The following is a 20,000-nucleotide window of genomic DNA, read 5'->3' as shown; positions in this document are numbered from 1 at the left end:
AGAGAATAAAAATTTTTTTTCGCGGCGGTGGTGGGGTTTGAACCTGCGACCTTATTGGTACGACAACTCCGCCTGGCAGGTGAGAGCGTGGCTCTACCGTGTGAGCTATCCACGAACACAAAAATGTTCGTTTCAAACTCAAAGTCATTTCTAGACCCCTCTCTCACCCACTTCTTGAGACCGCCGATTCGTTCACCACCATCGCGAAGTAATGTTGACCAGCAGTTAAGCTTAATAGCCAATATTCTCATCACAAACATATAACATAGAAACGATTGAGACATTGAGTATGCTCCGGTGTATGGGGTGAATTTTTAATTCAGAAAAGTGAGTGGAGCAGGCACTTATGTTGGTAACAACAAGATATGAAGTGAGTAGAAAAGTGCCAGAAGACAATAGAGAATAAAAATTTTTTTTTCGCGGCGGTGGTGGGGTTTGAACCTGCGACCTTATTGGTACGACAACTCCGCCTGGCAGGTGAGAGCGTGGCTCTACCGTGTGAGCTATCCACGAACACAAAAATGTTCGTTTCAAACTCAAAGTCATTTCTAGACCCCTCTCTCACCCACTTCTTGAGACCGCCGATTTCGTTCACCACCATCGCGAAGTAATGTTGACCAGCGTTAAGCTTAATAGCATATTTCTCATCACAAACATATAACATAGAAGACGATGAGATATGGAGTATGCTCGGGTATGGGGGATTGATATTTTTTAATTAGAAAAGTGAGTGGAGCAGGCACTATGTTGGTAACAACAAGATATGAAGTGAGTAGAAAAGTGCCAGAAGACAATAGAGAATAAAAATTTTTTTTCGCGGCGGTGGTGGGGTTTGAACCTGCGACCTTATTGGTACGACAACTCCGCCTGGCAGGTGAGAGCGTGGCTCTACCGTGTGAGCTATCCACGAACACAAAAATGTTCGTTTCAAACTCAAAGTCATTTCTAGACCCCTCTCTCACCCACTTCTTGAGACCGCCGATTCGTTCACCACCATCGCGAAGTAATGTTGACCAGCAGTTAAGCTTAATAGCCAATATTCTCATCACAAACATATAACATAGAAACGATTGAGACATTGAGTATGCTCCGGTGTATGGGGTGAATTTTTAATTCAGAAAAGTGAGTGGAGCAGGCACTTATGTTGGTAACAACAAGATATGAAGTGAGTAGAAAAAGTGCCAGAAGACAATAGAGAATAAAAATTTTTTTTTCCGCGGCGGTGGTGGGGTTTGAACCTGCGACCTTATTGGTACGACAACTCCGCCTGGCAGGTGAGAGCGTGGCTCTACCGTGTGAGCTATCCACGAACACAAAAATGTTCGTTTCAAACTCAAAGTCATTTCTAGACCCCTCTCTCACCACTTCTTGAGACCGCCGATTCGTTCACACACCATCGCGAAGTAATGTTGACCAGCAGTTAAGCTTAATAGCCAATATTCTCATCACAAACATATAACATAGAAACGATTGAGACATTGAGTATGCTCCGGTGTATGGGGTGAATTTTTAATTCAGAAAAGTGAGTGGAGCAGGCACTTATGTTGGTAACAACAAGATATGAAGTGAGTAGAAAAGTGCCAGAAGACAATAGAGAATAAAAATTTTTTTCCGCGGCGGTGGTGGGGTTTGAACCTGCGACCTTATTGGTACGACAACTCCGCTGGCAGGTGAGAGCGTGGCTCTACCGTGTGAGCTATCCACGAACACAAAAATGTTCGTTTCAAACTCAAAGTCATTTCTAGACCCTCTCTCACCACTTCTTGAGACCGCCGATTCGTTCACCACCATCGCGAAGTAATGTTGACCAGCAGTTAAGCTTAATAGCCAATATTCTCATCACAAACATATAACATAGAAACGATTGAGACATTGAGTATGCTCGGTGTATGGGGTGAATTTTTAATTCAGAAAAGTGAGTGGAGCAGGCATTATGTTGGTAACAACAAGATATGAAGTGAGTAGAAAAGTGCCAGAAGACAATAGAGAATAAAATTTTTTTTCGCGGCGGTGGTGGGGTTTGAACCTGCGACCTTATTGGTACGACAACTCCGCCTGGCAGGTGAGAGCGTGGCTCTACCGTGTGAGCTATCCACGAACACAAAAATGTTCGTTTCAAACTCAAAGTCATTTCTAGACCCTCTCTCACCCACTTCTTGAGACCGCCGATTCGTTCACCACCATCGCGAAGTAATGTTGACCAGCAGTTAAGCTTAATAGCCAATATTCTCATCACAAACATATAACATAGAAACGATTGAGACATTGAGTATGCTCCGGTGTATGGGGTGAATTTTTAATTCAGAAAAGTGAGTGGAGCAGGCACTTATGTTGGTAACAACAAGATATGAAGTGAGTAGAAAAGTGCCAGAAGACAATAGAGAATAAAAATTTTTTTTCCGCGGCGGTGGTGGGGTTTGAACCTGCGACCTTATTGGTACGACAACTCCGCCTGGCAGGTGAGAGCGTGGCTCTACCGTGTGAGCTATCCACGAACACAAAAATGTTCGTTTCAAACTCAAAGTCATTTCTAGACCCCTCTCTCACCCACTTCTTGAGACCGCCGATTCGTTCACCACCATCGCGAAGTAATGTTGACCAGCAGTTAAGCTTAATAGCCAATATTCTCATCACAAACATATAACATAGAAACGATTGAGACATTGAGTATGCTCCGGTGTATGGGGTGAATTTTTAATTCAGAAAAGTGAGTGGAGCAGGCACTTATGTTGGTAACAACAAGATATGAAGTGAGTAGAAAAGTGCAGAAGACAATAGAGAATAAAATTTTTTTTCCGCGGCGGTGGTGGGGTTTGAACCTGCGACCTTATTGGTACGACAACTCCGCCTGGCAGGTGAGAGCGTGGCTCTACCGTGTGAGCTATCCACGAACACAAAAATGTTCGTTTCAAACTCAAAGTCATTTCTAGACCCCTCTCTCACCCACTTCTTGAGACCGCCGATTCGTTCACCACCATCGCGAAGTAATGTTGACCAGCAGTTAAGCTTAATAGCCAATATTCTCATCACAAACATATAACATAGAAACGATTGAGACATTGAGTATGCTCCGGTGTATGGGGTGAATTTTTAATTCAGAAAAGTGAGTGGAGCAGGCACTTATGTTGGTAACAACAAGATATGAAGTGAGTAGAAAAGTGCCAGAAGACAATAGAGAATAAAAAATTTTTTTCCGCGGCGGTGGTGGGGTTTGAACCTGCGACTTATTGGTACGACAACTCCGCCTGGCAGGTGAGAGCGTGGCTCTACCGTGTGAGCTATCCACGAACACAAAAATGTTCGTTTCAAACTCAAAGTCATTTCTGACCCCTCTCTCACCCACTTCTTGAGACCGCCGATTCGTTCACACCATCGCGAAGTAATGTTGACCAGCAGTTAAGCTTAATAGCCAATATTCTCATCACAAACATATAACATAGAAACGATTGAGACATTGAGTATGCTCGTGTGTATGGGGTGAATTTTTAATTCAGAAAAGTGAGTGGAGCAGGCACTTATGTTGGTAACAACAAGATATGAAGTGAGTAGAAAAGTGCCAGAAGACAATAGAGAATAAAAAATTTTTTCGCGGCGGTGGTGGGGTTTGAACCTGCGACCTTATTGGTACGACAACTCCGCCTGGCAGGTGAGAGCGTGGCTCTACCGTGTGAGCTATCCACGAACACAAAAATGTTCGTTTCAAACTCAAAGTCATTTCTAGACCCTCTCTCTCACCCACTTCTTGAGACCGCCGATTCGTTCACCACCATCGCGAAGTAATGTTGACCAGCAGTTAAGCTTAATAGCCAATATTCTCATCACAAACATATAACATAGAAACGATTGAGACATTGAGTATGCTCCGGTGTATGGGGTGAATTTTTAATTCAGAAAAGTGAGTGGAGCAGGCACTTATGTTGGTAACAACAAGATATGAAGTGAGTAGAAAAGTGCCAGAAGACAATAGAGAATAAAAAATTTTTTCGCGGCGGTGGTGGGGTTTGAACCTGCGACCTTATTGGTACGACAACTCCGCCTGGCAGGTGAGAGCGTGGCTCTACCTGCCAGGCGGAGTTGTCGTACCAATAAGGTCGCAGGTTCAAACCCCACCACCGCCGCGAAAAAAAATTTTATTCTCTATTGTCTTCTGGCACTTTTCTACTCACTTCATATCTTGTTGTTACCAACATAAGTGCCTGCTCCACTCACTTTTCTGAGATGATGTATTGCTATTTATAGACCAGTCACGTGATTTTTAACTCGAGCTGTAGTGAGGCACCGGAACAGTTCGATACTCGGGAGTACTTCTTCGTCGGGAAAGCAATACACCAGATTTAGTGTGAATCGAACTGTTCGATTTGAAACAGATACCCAATAATAAACATCTAAATCAAGTCTAAAGACCTAAAAACAAAAATACTTTGTCTAAATTTTCAAATATTATTTATTTATGAGTCGGTAAAACCCAAATGATGGTAATTGTGGTAATACTTCCCTTATAGATAGAACGAAGTTGACGTCACTCAGGTCTTTGTTATGGATTTTTGCCATCCATTTTTATGAGTTATTCTCAATAAGCTGTATTAAGCAGACTATAAACATTTAAGGTTACACATAGTTTTGTATGTTGTGAGCTTCTTAGCCAAGCGCACACTATCTATTCTTCTGACCAGAAAACTCGTCCTTCAAATATCGATCGATTTAAATGACCCTCGTCTTGGCAAAACTCTCAAACCTGGGATTCAAGGCAGACTTCGCAGGTGGCGGAAGAGGAGAAATATTAGGCGGAAGAGCGGGAGGAGGAGGCGGTAGAGAGGAAGAAGAGGAGAAGGAGATGCTACAGGAGGTGGAAATAGAAAGTGTGGACTGACTATTAATTTCTTCTCACCACCTGTCTTGTCGAATCCATTTCCACAATCCAATAGAGAATGAGATTAGCGGAAGAGTAGCGTCCCTTGATTGGACGTCGCCCATAGTCTGTGACGTCACCGGCGGAAACGTTATTAGAGAGAGAACGTCATGTTGTTTGTGCGCATGCGTCTCGCTTCAGACTATGGGTGACGTCCAATCAAGGGACGCTACTCTTCCGCTAATCTCATTCCCTATACCTGTACCTACCAAGTACGATAATTGCTCACAACAATTGAAGGCTGATCTTCCAAAACTCGTAAAGCCGATTTTTCTACTTTTTGATATTTTCCCATCCATGAGATAGCTAAATTGAAATGTAAATTTTCTTTTCATCATCATTTGGCACAAGAATTTCCTTAGATTTGTGTGAATTTGAATTTGAAATACGATAAAATAATAGACCGAATGAGAAATTTTAGGGGAAATAATCCTCAATATCTCAAAACTGGAAAGAAATGGAGTTTTGGAAAACCACTCTTCAATACTCTTCAACAGTCGTAACGTCACTTCCTTCTCAATGACGCATGGTAACTTAGTAACACTGGCTCTAAACTATCGGAACAATGGCGGACGCCCGTATGAAATATTTCCCCGGCGAGCATAAAAGTGTATCCAGAGGGGAAAAAAAACATAAATTTGATCATGTTTTCACTTTTTCACATTCAGATCACAAGACATATGAAAAGTTCTCCTCAGTATGAAGAATAAAAAGTAATGGTTTTCTTTGTTTAGAACCAAGATGGCCGCCGTTGCCGGGCGACGTGACATCAGACTATTGAATCCAATTGCTTCCTTCTATTATAGTTAGTGGTCATCCTCATTACCCATCGTCGGCTTCCGACCACCACAACTCTTTGATCTCCTCTACCCTTCCTGAATCGAACAATAAACTAACCAGTTCTTCACCACCTGACATACACCTTAGTGTTAGTACAAGATTCCCAGGAAATTCCTCATAAATGCCAAACGCTCCAATTCATCCCTCGGAAGACGCAGAATAAATTCACCATTTTTGTTTTTACTATAACCAGCTCTGTTCTGACAAATCACATTTTTAAGAAACTAAAAAAAAAAAAAAAAAAAAAGAAAGGGAAATTCCCTTCCTTTCTTCTATTCATCCCAAGTAGAAATGCATCTTTAGGGTCTATTTCAAAGAAGGGGTCCCGGTTGCTCTGGGGGTCCCGGTTGCTCTGTGGGTCCCGGTTGCTCAGGGGGTCCCGGTAGATCAGTTGTTAGAGCACTCGCTTCACAAGCAAAGGGACCGTGGTCGATCCCAGGTTCAGTCGAGATTTTATTTCTCTCCCCCCCCCCCCTCCTCCCTCACCCCTCCTGCCCACCCAGCAGCAGTGAATGGGTAGCTGAGTCTGTTAGATTTGGCGGAAAGTATCTCCCCCCCCCCCCTCCCTCCCTCACCCCTCCTGCCCACCCAGCAGTAGTGAATGGGTAGCTGAGTCTGTTAGATTTGGCGGAAAGTATCTCCCCCCTCCCTCCCTCACCCCTCCTGCCCACCCAGCAACAGTGAATGGGTAGCTGAGTATGTTAGATTTGGCGGAAAGTATCTCCCCCCTCCCTCCCTCACCCCTCCTGCCCACCCAGCAGCAGTGAATGGGTAGCTGAGTCTGTTAGATTTGGCGGAAAGTACTTTGCGATGGACTACCGTCCTATCCAAACGTAGCAAGCTATTGCTATTGTCCGTTTCACGCTATAGAAACTGGGATAAACTCCGTCTCCATGAGCCTGGTGGCCCTGAACGAGTTTTTTTTATTTTAATTGTTTAAATTATATGCATTTTTGTACTTATTTTGTTTGCTCTATTTTTTGTTTTGTTTTGTTTTGTCTTGTGTCCTTTGTTTTTTTGGGGTTTTTTGGGGGGTTTTTTGATTGTGATTTTTTTTTTCGTTTTTTTTAAATTTCATTTTTGTCGTTATTATTATTTTTTTAAATTTGCGTCTATATTTGTTGTTTTCTGGGTTTTTTTTTTTTTTTTTTTTTTTTTTTTGTTTATTTGTTTGCTTGTTTCGAGCGTGTTTTTTTTAAAAAGCCTGGTCATGTTCTTAATTTCTGGCAAACCGCCGCAGAGTACGTCAAGGATAGAAGCCATTCTTCCGTAGGAGATGGATGGGCATTTTGGTGGATGTAGGGCTTTGAGAAAAGAAGAAAATAATGGAGGTTTTTAAACTTTGTTCAAAAAAAAAAAAACAACAAAAAAAACCCCAAAACCAATACACCAAAAAACAAAAAAAACAAAACAAAAACAAACAAAAAAACAACTTCGCGAAGTCCCAGGTTTGAGAGTTTTTGCTAAGATGAAGGTCATTTCATTTCAATCAATGGATTGAGGCAGTCTTATTTTAATATCAGTCATAGATAACTTGAAATTTATAGATAGAACGAAGATGACGTCACTCAAGCCTTTGTTATTGTATTTTGCCTTCCGCGTTTGTGAGCGATTCTCACTAAGCTGTATCAACCAGACTATAAAAGTTTATGGTTACACATAGTTTTGTGTGTTGGTCCGTTATACTTCCGGATGGCAATGTTGTGAGCTTCTTAGCCAAGCGCATACTATCTATATCTATATTTTTTCCTTTTGCTTTTGTTTTTCAGCGTCAACTTTACACGCTGACGGTGGTTGCCCGTGACGAGGGGTCAAGTCCCAGAGTTCAGAGGTCATCTTGTATATGAATGTCAAGGACGTCAACGACAATCAGCCGGAATTCGATCCGATGACCTACTCTAGGGAGATCGCAGAAGATGCTCTTCAAGGCACGTTCGTGGTCAACGTGAGCGCTACCGACATAGACTCGGGTGAGTACATACTACGTTCATATTGACTTAACTTTTCCAGCCAAAATTATTTTTTTTTAATAAATGCATTATTTCATTTTGGCCAGATATCTCATCCTTCAATCTTCAACGTTATTCGATTAAAATGCTCTCGTTTTGCCAAAAATAAATAAAATTAAAAATAAAACCAATTTCGCGAAGTCCCAGGTTTGAGAGTTTTTGAGTGTCATTTCAATCAATTGATATTTGAAGGACGAGTTTTCTGGCCAAAATTTTAAATACGTGCTTTTTTTTTTTTTTTTTTTCAAAATACGGCATTTTTATTTCTTTACTCATCCCGTGGTTTCCCTTTGTTTGAACTTGCGTATTGGCAGATTGATTGACGGCACTTTGTGTCTACATACTATGGTGATGTTTTCATTGTAAAGATCATCATTGTGGATTGTGGACAACACAAAGTGTAACATTGGCCATGGTGATGAGTTTTTTGGGGAGGGGTTTCTTTGTTTACAATTGACTCTTGGGTGATTTGGGGTTTGTTTACCAGAGCTGCTCCAGGACGAAATGGGCATGATCTATATTACATTTCCATGTGCTCGAGGTCATTGGTCACATTGCAAAGTGTGCTCAAAATGACCCACATAGTGAAAAATGTTCGCAGTTTGAGAAATATCCTACGTTACAATTGGTCATTTTGCTCATGAGTATGTTTACACCTTTCATAAACAAAGCAGCGTGTTTAGATACATTGAGAAATGTCCAATCGTTGTACAGTTACAAATCACGTGATCGATGACTAGGTTGGACGAAAACATGAATACAGATCGCTCCCATTCGACTGATACTTGCAATAATGGGCATGATCTATATTAACTTTCCATGTGCTCGAGGTCATTGGTCACAATGCAAAATGTTCTTAAAGTGACCTACATAGTGAAAACTGTTCACATATTTTAAACTATCTCACATAACGATTGGTCATTGTGTTCAGCTTGACACATGGGTATGTTTGCAACTTTTATAAACAAAGCGGCGTGTTTACATTTGTTCAGAAATGTCCAATCGTTGGACAGCAACAAATCACGTGGTCGATGACTCGGTTGGACGAAAACCTGAATATAGATCGCTCCCATTGTTTGAATACTCTTTAACAGTCGTAACGTCACTTCCTTCCTAATGACGCATGATAACTTAGTAACACTGGCTCTAAACTATCTGAACAATGGCGGACGCCCGTGTGAAATATTTCTCTGGCGAGCATAAAATCGTTTCCAGAGGGGAAAAAAAACATAAATTTAATCATGTTTTGACTTTTACTTTTACACATTCTGATCACAAGGCATATGGAAAGTTCTAGCCAGCATGAAGAATAAAAAGTAATGATTTTCTTTGTTTAGAACCAAGATGGCCGCGGTTGCCGGGCTGCGTGACATCAGACTACTGAATCCAATTGCCTCGAAACGGTCAAATGTCGAAGGGGAAACAGATGCCAATTGTCTGTTAATTTCGATGCAAACACAGACACACACACATACACACACGTCGATAACTTCCAATTTGATTGATCGACAATTGAGTAGTGACCGAGCCCCGTCAAATCAAATGATACTAAGATTGTATCGGGCCGTTGAACCAGAATAATTTTGTCTTGACACCTTTGAAACGGGTGACTTTTATTTTCTATTTATAATAACAACACGGTCCGTGTCGTGTTGTTTCCCCTTGGTCTAACGTGTTACGGTGATCTGTTTTATTCACAACGGTAATTGAAGAACGTGACAAGAATTATAAACAGGAAAAACCTGGTTATACACACCGAATCTACGCATTGTGGAGATTTAACGCTATATTATACTAGGCAGATTATATATATATATATATATATATATATATATATATATATATATATATATATATATATATATATATATATAAATACATTTTCTGAAGGTGGAGAGGGGGGGGGGGGGGGGGTTACGTTTCTTTGATTGAACCTAACTGCCCCAATCTGATTTTAATCTATTCAGCTTGAATTTTTAATTCTTAACGTATTTTTAGGAATGGATTTTAACTTTAAAAGGTTGTTTATATAATGTAGATATATACACATATCTGATAGAATGAGCTACTCTAAATGAATTTTAAAGAATGTTAGATTAATAATTTATTGAAATACGAGGGAAAATAATGTATCGATAGTAAATTGTATCTGTGCATGAAAGTTATACAGAGCATTTAAAGGTTTTTAAAACCTATTAGCTATTAAACGATACGATTCGATACGATATGCTACAAAACGTTACGGTACCAATATCCTGGTTCTCATATAAACAATAAGAGTAGTTTTTCTTTGTGAAAAGTGTTTTGTTGGGGGTTTTTTCCCAGGGATACAACGACAAAGACTATAATATACCCATTGACATTTTCTCAGGTCCAGACACTTTACACATCAGTCATGGACGTGACTGCAACCTTACAAAACTATCTGCTTAATTTAATTCATTTCGTTAAATCCAAACGGGAAATGACGTCAAAATTAAGTTACACATCCGTGTCGATCGGATCGAACAGGTTGTTACAATATCCGATTACATCGATTTTTTGTGATTTTTTTTTTTTTTTTTGGGGGGGGGGGGGGGGGGGGGGGGGGGGGCTACGGGTCAAAAGTACGGCCGTAATGTGTGAAAGTTATAGTATAGCAACCATGGCATTTGGAATCTAATTCTAATTCATATTCTGTTCAGTTTGACATATTAATAAATGGTTTTGATGACTGTCACAGCTGCTGGGTCCATTGTTTGGTATCGGGGGTTGTGGTTGTAGCAGGCTGCACGTGGAATTATGGGACATTATCGGTGTCATAGTCATAGCATAACGTTATGCGGACTTCAAATGAAGTAGAGAGAGTTGTCATTGATGGTGGGTTAAGTTTGACATCCGATACTGCCGTCGTACTCTTGAAAAAAAAAAAAAAACAACATATTTTAAAATTTGGTCAGAAAACTCGACCTTCAAATATCGATCGATGTCAATGACCTCATCTGGGTAAAAAAAAATTTAAAAAAAAAAAAAATACAACTCTCAAGCCTGGGACTTCGCGAAGTTGAAGAGACCGGAGAAGAATTTCTTTAAAATGCTTACGAAAGAGTGAAAGTGTAGAGGCTTCGGATGGGAACAATACAGACACTGATGGACGTTTCGGGTACAAACCCTTCGTCAACACAACAATAAACAAATTAACGTGGAAAACAGATACAGACATACAAAGTACAGACGATACAAGATATATATGGCATTCTAATTATTTTTTTCCACGTTAATTTGTTTATTGTTGTGCTGACGAAGGGTTTGTACCCGAAACGTCCATTGTCTGTATTGTTCCAATCCGAAGCCTCTCCATTTTCACTCTTTCGTTAGTATTTTCATGACCCCAGGCTTCAGGCAACCCCCCCCCCCCCCCCCCCCCCCCCACCGTTCTCTACTTTAATTTTCCGGGAAGAATTTCTTTGTAACCTTGATGCATGACAATGATGACAATAATATGTGTGTATGTGTGGGAGGAAAGGGGGGGGGGAGGGGGGGAGGGGGGGGTCATTTGGAGGTCCCCTCTTTGTCTTCAATGCGTGTGTGATTGTGCTAATTGTGTGTCCATCTATCCGTCTGTCTGTCTATCTGTCTGTCTGCACGTCCGTCGGTCTACTCACCTTCACACACACACACACACACACACACACACACAAAAACACACACAAACACACCTGCTGTTACCGGTAAGTCGTTCGTTACTCACTTACCGCGTGCCAGTCACCAACACAGACTAGAGAGTCCTGTATTCTCTATGATCACCACTGGACCGGCTGGGCGCTGTCACGACTATCAGCATTGAGTGACACGTTTGTAATGAATATCCTGTGGTCACTCCCATGTTTTGTTGACTGACCAATGTCCAGTTTGAATGGGGTATCTGTCAAAGACGAGGTTAATTTGTTTTTATTGATGCTATGCGTTAACTCACTCATGGAGATTTTTGCTACTTTTCAAAATTCGAAAAAAAGTATTAAAAATGAGCATGTACATAGAGAGTTTTATTTAACTACAATTAACATGCAAAAGCTAAAAACATTAGCTTTGATACAACGCCTATACTTAATCTCATAAAAATGTAATAAATAGGCATGGGGTAAAAGTAACCCAGGTAAACTACGGATATAGTCGGTGTTAGGGTTGAGTGAGTTAAGGGTAAAATATTAACAACATCCACCAGCTGATATAAAGTCCCAACACACAAGGCTATGGGTAGCCTTGAACGTTTAAAGTCCGATTGATACAATTTAGTGAGAACTAATCACCAAAATGGCTGTATCAAAATAACCAGAAGAAACTGAATGATTTCATTTCCGTTTCTTCTATAAAATCATTGTGACATGATGATGATGATGATGATGATGATGATGATGATGATGATGATGATGATGATGATGAGTATAATAAAAACAATGATTATATTAACAATTATATCCGGCTGGTGGAATTTTTGAGTATTTTACCTCAACGCATAACTCAATAAGTTTACGAAGGCTACGGTTCAATTCCCGTTGAGACATTGGAATAAGGCCTCACCATACTCAGGTCTGAAATAAGGACCTGACCGGAACAGCTTTGTCTCTTTCGCAAAAATAAACCAAAACAAAAAAAAACACAAAACAAAAAAAAAAAAAAAAAAAAAAAAAAAAACAACTAAAAATAAAAAAAAACTAAAAAAAAAAAACCAATAAAGAAACAAACAATATACCTATTGCCTTACAGGCTTCCATTCTTGTTGTACGTGTCCCGTCTTACTGTTGTCTTTAAACGTCTTGTAAGTTTCCTTGAGCACATTTTAGTGCATGGGCCAGTGGGCGAAACCCTCCCCCCCCCCCCTGGGGGAGTTTTCGCCACATGGTTTTTCTGAAACAGCAATATATCTTGAGTATTAATCCGGGTGTTACCGTTTTTTCAAGTGTCATTTACGAGAGTTACGGCCCTTGAAAGGTCATTAGGTGCAATTTTTTGTGAAATCTTTTTTGTGCATAAAATGGTTGTTTATCATCTTAAAATGGTTTCACATACAATCAATAATGGAATTTTATTGTAATTTCTCATTTTTTGCCTCATATCATAAAATATTTTACAAAGCCATATAGCGTTTTTAAATCTTTGATAGCCATTTTCTCTATAATTTGAAAAAAAAATATATTACAGTGTACTTGTTTCCTTTCAGGATGAATAAACAAGAGGGATTTTGCACTAGCACAATTCAGGCATGCTTCAGGGACATATAACACAAATTAATCCGGGTGTTACAGTTTTTTCGAGTATCATTTACAGGAGTTATGGCCCTTGAAAGGTCATCGGGTGCAATTTTTCGTGAACTCATTTTTGTGCATAAAATGATTGTTTATCACCCTAAAATTGCTTCAAATGCAATAAATGGTGGAATTTTATTGTCATTTCTCATTTTTTGCCTCATATCATAAAATATTTTACAAAGCTATATAGGGTTTTTAAATCTTTGATAGCCATTTTCTCTATAATATGATAAAAATATATATTACAGTGTATTTGCTTCCTTTCAGTGATAAATAAACAAGAGGAATTTTGTACTAGCACAATTCAGGCATGATTAATGGGCATATAACACATATTTCTGAAAGTGTATCCTTTGGTGTAAGCGTAATTTTGTGATTTTTAGACTTAACCCTATTTCACACCAACAAAATGTCACGACTGGAAAAACAAAGAAAAGGTCAGCAACTTTCAAACCCATCCAAATTCAGCCTTGCTTTGCAACTGGAAGAGCAGAACCTTCTCTGACTGTTTCCACAACAACAGTAGAAAACAATCAAGACAGCTGCACCAAGATAATTTTCTGTGGGTGTTCTGTAGGATGAAGTTGAATTCAGACGGAGAACGTTTCCCTGGCTGGAAAGGTTGGCTTCCATCAACAACTCCAAACCCCCAAAATGAAAATGAAACCAACATGCCTTCAATTGTTGAATATATGCCTGTCATCAATGCTCCCATAACTGAAGCAGCTACAGTACAGAAGGTGCTACAACTATCTTTGGAGGCAACACAAGAGCTTGGTCAGCCATATACATTTGTAACATTTGACCTTGCTGTAGCAAAGAAAGCTTACGATATTGTCTGGCAAAACCCACAGCTTTACAAAACAGTCATTATTCACCTGGGTGTCTTTCACACCATAATGTCATATCTTGGTGCCCTGGGAAAGCTCCAAAGAGGATCTGGTTTTGAAGAAATTGTGACTGAAGCTGGGCTATGTGCACATGGTTCTATGGATAGGGTTATGAGTGGAAAGAACTACAACAGGGCTATACGAGTGCATGTGTCTGTTTTGGAGGCTCTAGAGAGGCTTCTGCTTGCAAAATTTGAGCAGGACACAGATTCAAAACTCAGTAAAGACCTCATGTCTTACATAAAGGAATTTACCGAAGGAATTTCAAGCCATACAGCTAATAAAATTCTCCAGTCAACTGTGTATGCTGAGTTATTTTCCCAGTATGAAGCCTTCAAAGAGAGTTTCCGCTCAGGAAAGTACGGAAAAACTGCACAATACTGGATCCAATACATGGACAGAGTTTGGCTTCTCCTCCAGTTTCTGCGAGCTACAAAGACAAACAACTTTCTTCTTCATATATCTTGTTTAAAAGAACTGTGCCCACTGCTTTTTACCATGAATCACCACAATTATGCCAAGTATCTCAGTGTATATTTTGTGTCACTAGCCAACCTGATTCATTCCCACCCAGGGGCAGAAGAAATGTTACACGATAATGGATTTAGTGTCTCCAGATCAAGGACGCCTGCTGGAAGAATAGCAGTTGATATGACCATTGAACAAACAATAAACAAACATGCAAAGACAAAAGGAGGTATTGTTGGGTTCAGCAAGAGTCTTCCAAGCTATTACCGTTGGAGTGTAACAAGACACAATCGAGCAGAATATGTATCAGCAACCCAAAGAATGATCAGCAACAACAACTGTATGGATATAGACACCCACAAAGAATTGAGCCTTGCAGAAAAAAGACAAAGTGAAAAGCGAGTGCAAAAGATCATCCAGGCATTTTCAGTATTTATCAATCCCTTTGAAGTTGAAGATGGTCTGGTCAGTCTAGCTTCAGGAATGAAAGTGCAAGAGGATGTTGCTGATGACCTGCTAGCCGTGGAAAAAAAACAGGAAAAAGATTGTTTGAAAGTTTTGTTGAAAACAGACTGAAGGAAAAGACTGTAGAATTTCACAAGCCATTAGATAGGAACAAGACCAAGACATTTGCATCATTGAGGAAAGTGGTAACAGTGAAAAAAAGACATGAACGTGGTCAAAATCAAGGCACAAAGAAATTTATTTGGCCAGCTTCTTGTTTTGTCCCAAGAGCACAGTGTTGATCTTCAAAAAGTTCTTCAATATCCTCTAACACCTACTCCATGGTCGCTGGCTTCATCAGATGGTTTACCTCTGAAGACCAACAAAGCAACTCTGTTGCACAAGCTCACGCCTGACAATTCATTAAGGTTCGAGGATTATGCAAAAAAACAAACACCGTTTACATTGTTGATGGCAATGCACTGTTACAAACTCTGTCAGCAATCCCAAATACATTTGGTGAAGTAGCCAAACTTACATTTTCCTCCTTACCACAAGCAGCTTGTGTACACTTTGTGACTGATACTTACATAGAAGATTCAATCAAAGGTTGTGAGAGATTGAGGAGATGATCTTCTGAAGATAATGCATACTTGTTAAGAGGATCTGAAACAACAGTGCCCAGACGTTGGAAATCATTTCTCAGCTGCGTTGATAACAAAAGATCCCTTATCAGGTTTCTCCTCAAGGAATGGGAAAGTAACGAATATGCAAAGAAACTGAGAAACAGGGAAATCTTCTTTGTCTGTGAAGAGAGATGCACCTTACTTTACAGTGACACGGATGAATTTACCACAGCTGTACCTTGTCTAGATATCTACTCATCACAGGAAGAGGCAGACACACGAATTATACTGCACTGTCAATATGCTTCCCGCCAACCAAACTGTGAAACAATTGTTGTCAGATCACCAGACACGGATGTCTTCTTACTTCTCCTTTCATTCTCAGAGACAATTGGAAAGACCCTGATTTTTGATACTGGCTGTGGCAACAACAGGCGACAAATCAATGTCTCTCAGATAGCAAAGACTTTGTCTAAACAGATGTGTGATGCATTACTTGGTGTCCAGTCATTCACAGGCTGTGACACAACAAGTTGCTTTGCTGGGCAAGGAAAGCTGAAAGCTCTAAAATTTCTTCAAAAGGAGGAAGATCTTAGAATTCTGTTCTCCAGATTTGGAACATCAGCAGCTGTTTCGAGTAATGACTGTCTCATGTTAAAGTCATTTCTGTGCAAGCTGTATGGCAAAACCTCATGCACAAGTGTCAACAAAGTGAGGTATGACATAGTTAGCCAGCGTTTCAAAGGAAAGAAAGGTACCATCTCATGCAGTGGTGGAATTGATCTGTGTCAGATGCCTCCTTGTAGTCAAGTATTGTCACTGCACATATCAAGAGCCAACTTTCAAACTCTCATTTGGAGGAATGCAGTGTGCCAGAATCCTAGCATTCCAAAACCAGAGGATAACGGTTGGCAGAGAAATTCTGCAAATGAATTGGAAGTACAGTGGTTCAAAGATGCTTTCATTCCAGATGAGTTGCAGGAAATTGTGTATGAAGAAAGCTGCACCAGTACTGACGAAGATACATATGCCGAGGATGGTAGTGATAGCTTTGACAGTGATTTCCTTGACGACACTTCAGAGGACGAAGAGGATTTTGCTACTGATGATGAGGATATGTAATAAATTGGTGAGCAGTGCAAACTGTTAAGGAGTAAAGCATGTTTGCAAAACACATAAGGATATTGTTTTTATGTACTTACTGCATCTTGAATCAAGAATCCCTTTTGAGTATCAATTATTCTTCATAATATAACAATGCGATTTCGTTCAAAAGTCTTCGGTAATGATGCTTCACTTGGGTTGTGAACAAATTAGTCTTTTTTCATGATATATCTATTGTTTTTACCACACCTTCAACTTACTTTTAAATGTGACAACTGGACATCAATACCATGTTTAAAAAGAATGAAAATTATGATGAATTTGGCATCCCACAAAGTGGAGAAAATTTTAAGGGTTGCGTACACTTTTAGTTTTTCCTGTGACGGAGAAATATGAAGGTTGTTGTTGAGGCTTGGGCCATAGCTTTCTTCAGTGCTACATTTTTAATGTACATGCTGTTTTTGGCCATATTTAAAATAATTTTTGTGTAAAACACTGAAATAGCCCATAAGTTTAGATATGACACTTCATGAGATTACTGACAAATTGTTTCAACTTTTTGTGAATCTATATAATATTTACAAATTGAAAGCTTGTGCACATAGTTTGATAGTATATTCAATTTCCTTCAGTTTGATACCCAATATGCATATCTTTGAATTAATATTGTAGTCTCCAGAGCCTTTGAAAGAAATGTTGTCTCTTTTTTGCAAGGGGACACAACTCACTTTTTTCAAAGGGCCATAACTCTCTTAAATGACACTTATTTTTACGGTAACAGTGGAATTTGTATGGCCAATAAGTTCTATTATTTGAAAAACATAGTGGCATAAACTCCAAAGGGGGGGAAGGGGGGGTCCCAGTGGCCTAAGCACTATTTGGTGCGTATTGTCCTTTTATGAATAAAGGCCTAACTGCAATACGTATTCATATTCAAGAGAAATCCCTAGCTCAATGTTTGCCCAGCCGTCCTGTGTTTTGATGAAAAACCCGTTAAAAAGTTGAAATGCTAAGAGCAGAGCTGCCTCTTTGAAATTGGAAAAGTTCGTAGTTTTCAGGGGTAACAACATAGTAGACATTCTAACTACCACTAAAAATGACCAATTTGTGTTTAAATACATTAAATAAATGCTTTAAACTCCTATATATAGTAGCTCTGACAACAAAACTTTGTTTTCAAGAAGTTTATGGAATTAAAGATCTTTATATCATTGTCAATTAGGACCCCCAAAAAATCGTATTTCTACGAAATTTTTGTAGCAGTTGGAAGGCCTGGCAAAGGTTTACGAAAACAATGAATTCGTGACGTGAATATGGAGGACACATTAAGAAAAGGACAATTAATCAGATCTGCATAAGAATTCGATGTTTTGGGGGAAGTGACACTCGTGTTGTGTAGATTGAAAGATATTGACGTCACTCAGCTCTTTGTTTTGTATTTATTTTGTTTGTTTTTTTCTTTTTTCTTTTGTTTTATTTTTTTTTTCTTTTTTTTTTCTTTTAATGATTAGTTTTCACTAAATTCTATCAATCGGGCTTATATAGATAGAATGCCCTTGACCAAGGAGTTCACAACATTGCCATCCGGAAGTATAAAGGACCAACACACAAACTCTGTGTAACCATGAACTTTTATAGTCTGGTTAATACAGTTTAGTGAGAACAACTCACAAACGGATGGCAAAAATCATAACAAAGGCCTGAGTGACGTCATCTGCATACTATCTATAAACGATTATCTGTTTTATTGATACGTGTTATCTGGCTTGCGGATGTTGTTGGTATAATTTTACCTAAACGCATAGCAGAAATATATGGAATATTATGTTCTGTGCCAGTTCTGCCAGTCGATGCACCATTTTGACAACGTAGACGATGCAACGTTTGCATTGGTTAGACTTTCGTAATCGCAAACACACACGAGTTGTTGACGTCATTCAATATCTACCCTTTGCTCTCAATCAGTTTAATTTTATTATAACGTGTCTCTCTTTGCAGGAACTACTTCTTCTGTCTTGTATAATGACTGCGATAGAGCCTCGACGACATGACGTCACAATTCATGTGTATCAATACGCGTCGACATGATTTAGTTTGTGTGTGTGTGTGTGGGGGGGGGGGGGGGGGGTGGGGGGGGGAGTAAGTGTTGCACACGAATGATGGACGACCTTTCACTACTTTCTTTGTTTTGGTTTGGTTTGTTTCGTTTTTAGGTTTTTTATTTTTATTTTTTTGCTGTTTTTTTTTTGTTGTTTTTTTTTTGGGGGGTTTTATTTTTTTTATTTATTGTTTCTGTGTGTGTGGGTTTGTTTTTTGTTTTTTTGTTCTTTCTTTCCTTTTTTTCTTTTTTTTTTTCAAACCAGTTTTTCAGGTAACCAAATATTAACCGGAAACGTGCATATACACATACATAAACGTCAACTGCACGCCGATATTTTGAAACAAAGAAGAATAGGGTTTTCCCCATAAAGTAAAGAGTTATGATAGTAATACTAATAGTGGTTGACAACAACAGACATTGGTGACCAAAGACTGGAGACGCTACGAGTGTCACATGATCACCATGGTGACTGACAACACATATACAACCTGTGTCCATTGAGAGATGACTGATGCTATCGATGGTCTAGAGATAATGGTTCACATCTCCAACTGTTACAAAGCAAGCCTTAACAATACTGTCCCTACTCCAACCAAAAAAAAAAACCCAAACATTTTCTACATTTTGTGCTAAAAACTTTCTATTCGTGCGGCTATAATATGGTCTAGTGATATGACACTCGCTTTCGGATCGGAGGGTTCTGAATTCGAACCTCGCTCGGCGCATAGTTGAGTCCTTGGATAAGGCTCTTTACTCACTTTCTCTCACCGCACTCAGGTGTAAAATGAGTACCTGGTCGTTAACAATGAAGTCCCAGGTTTGATAGTTTTTGCTAAGACGAGGGTCATTTAAATCGATCGATATTTGAAAGGACGAATTTTCTGGCCAAATTTCGAAATTTATGTCTTCTTCAAGAGTATAGATAGTTCGAAGATGACGTCACTCAGGTCTTTGTTATTGTTTTTTGCCATCCGCGTTTATGAGTAATGCTCACTGAACTGTAATAACCAGACTATAGACGTTCATGGATACACACAGTTTTGTGTGTTGGTCCGTTATACTTCCGGATGGCAATGTTATGAACTTCTTAGCCAAGCGGATACTATCTATACGGCAGATATCGCGAGATAGATAATGGCGGACGTGGTCAAGCCTCCTCTGACCATCAGGTTTAAGGACATAATGATTGTTTTATGACAATGTCCAGTAATCTTGGCGTCCGTCCGGCCCATTAATTTTTTTGTTATCACAACCAGTGCATGAAATATGTCACACATTATAAGAGCAGGCATTGCATTGCACCGACCGTGTTTATGGCCGA

At 39.5% G+C, this 20,000-nt stretch overlaps 1 protein-coding gene across 1 annotated transcript in view; it reads left to right on the top strand.

The window, feature by feature from the left end:
* Positions 1–20,000, top strand: part of LOC144969944 (cadherin-related tumor suppressor-like) — a 300,799-nt gene that overhangs the window by 176,270 nt on the left and 104,529 nt on the right. Inside the window, 2 exon segments of the mRNA XM_078909034.1 lie at positions 7,519–7,567; positions 7,570–7,719. Coding sequence (XP_078765160.1) covers positions 7,519–7,567; positions 7,570–7,719 — 199 coding nt within the window.

Source organism: Berghia stephanieae, chromosome 4 (genome assembly GCF_034508935.2).
Source record: "Berghia stephanieae isolate SIO BIC M18660-M18661 chromosome 4, UCSD_Bste_1.3, whole genome shotgun sequence".
NCBI lineage: Eukaryota > Metazoa > Mollusca > Gastropoda > Nudibranchia > Aeolidiidae > Berghia > Berghia stephanieae.
Note: the sequence above shows the minus strand (reverse complement) of the source record. Positions and strands in the feature narration are given on the sequence as shown.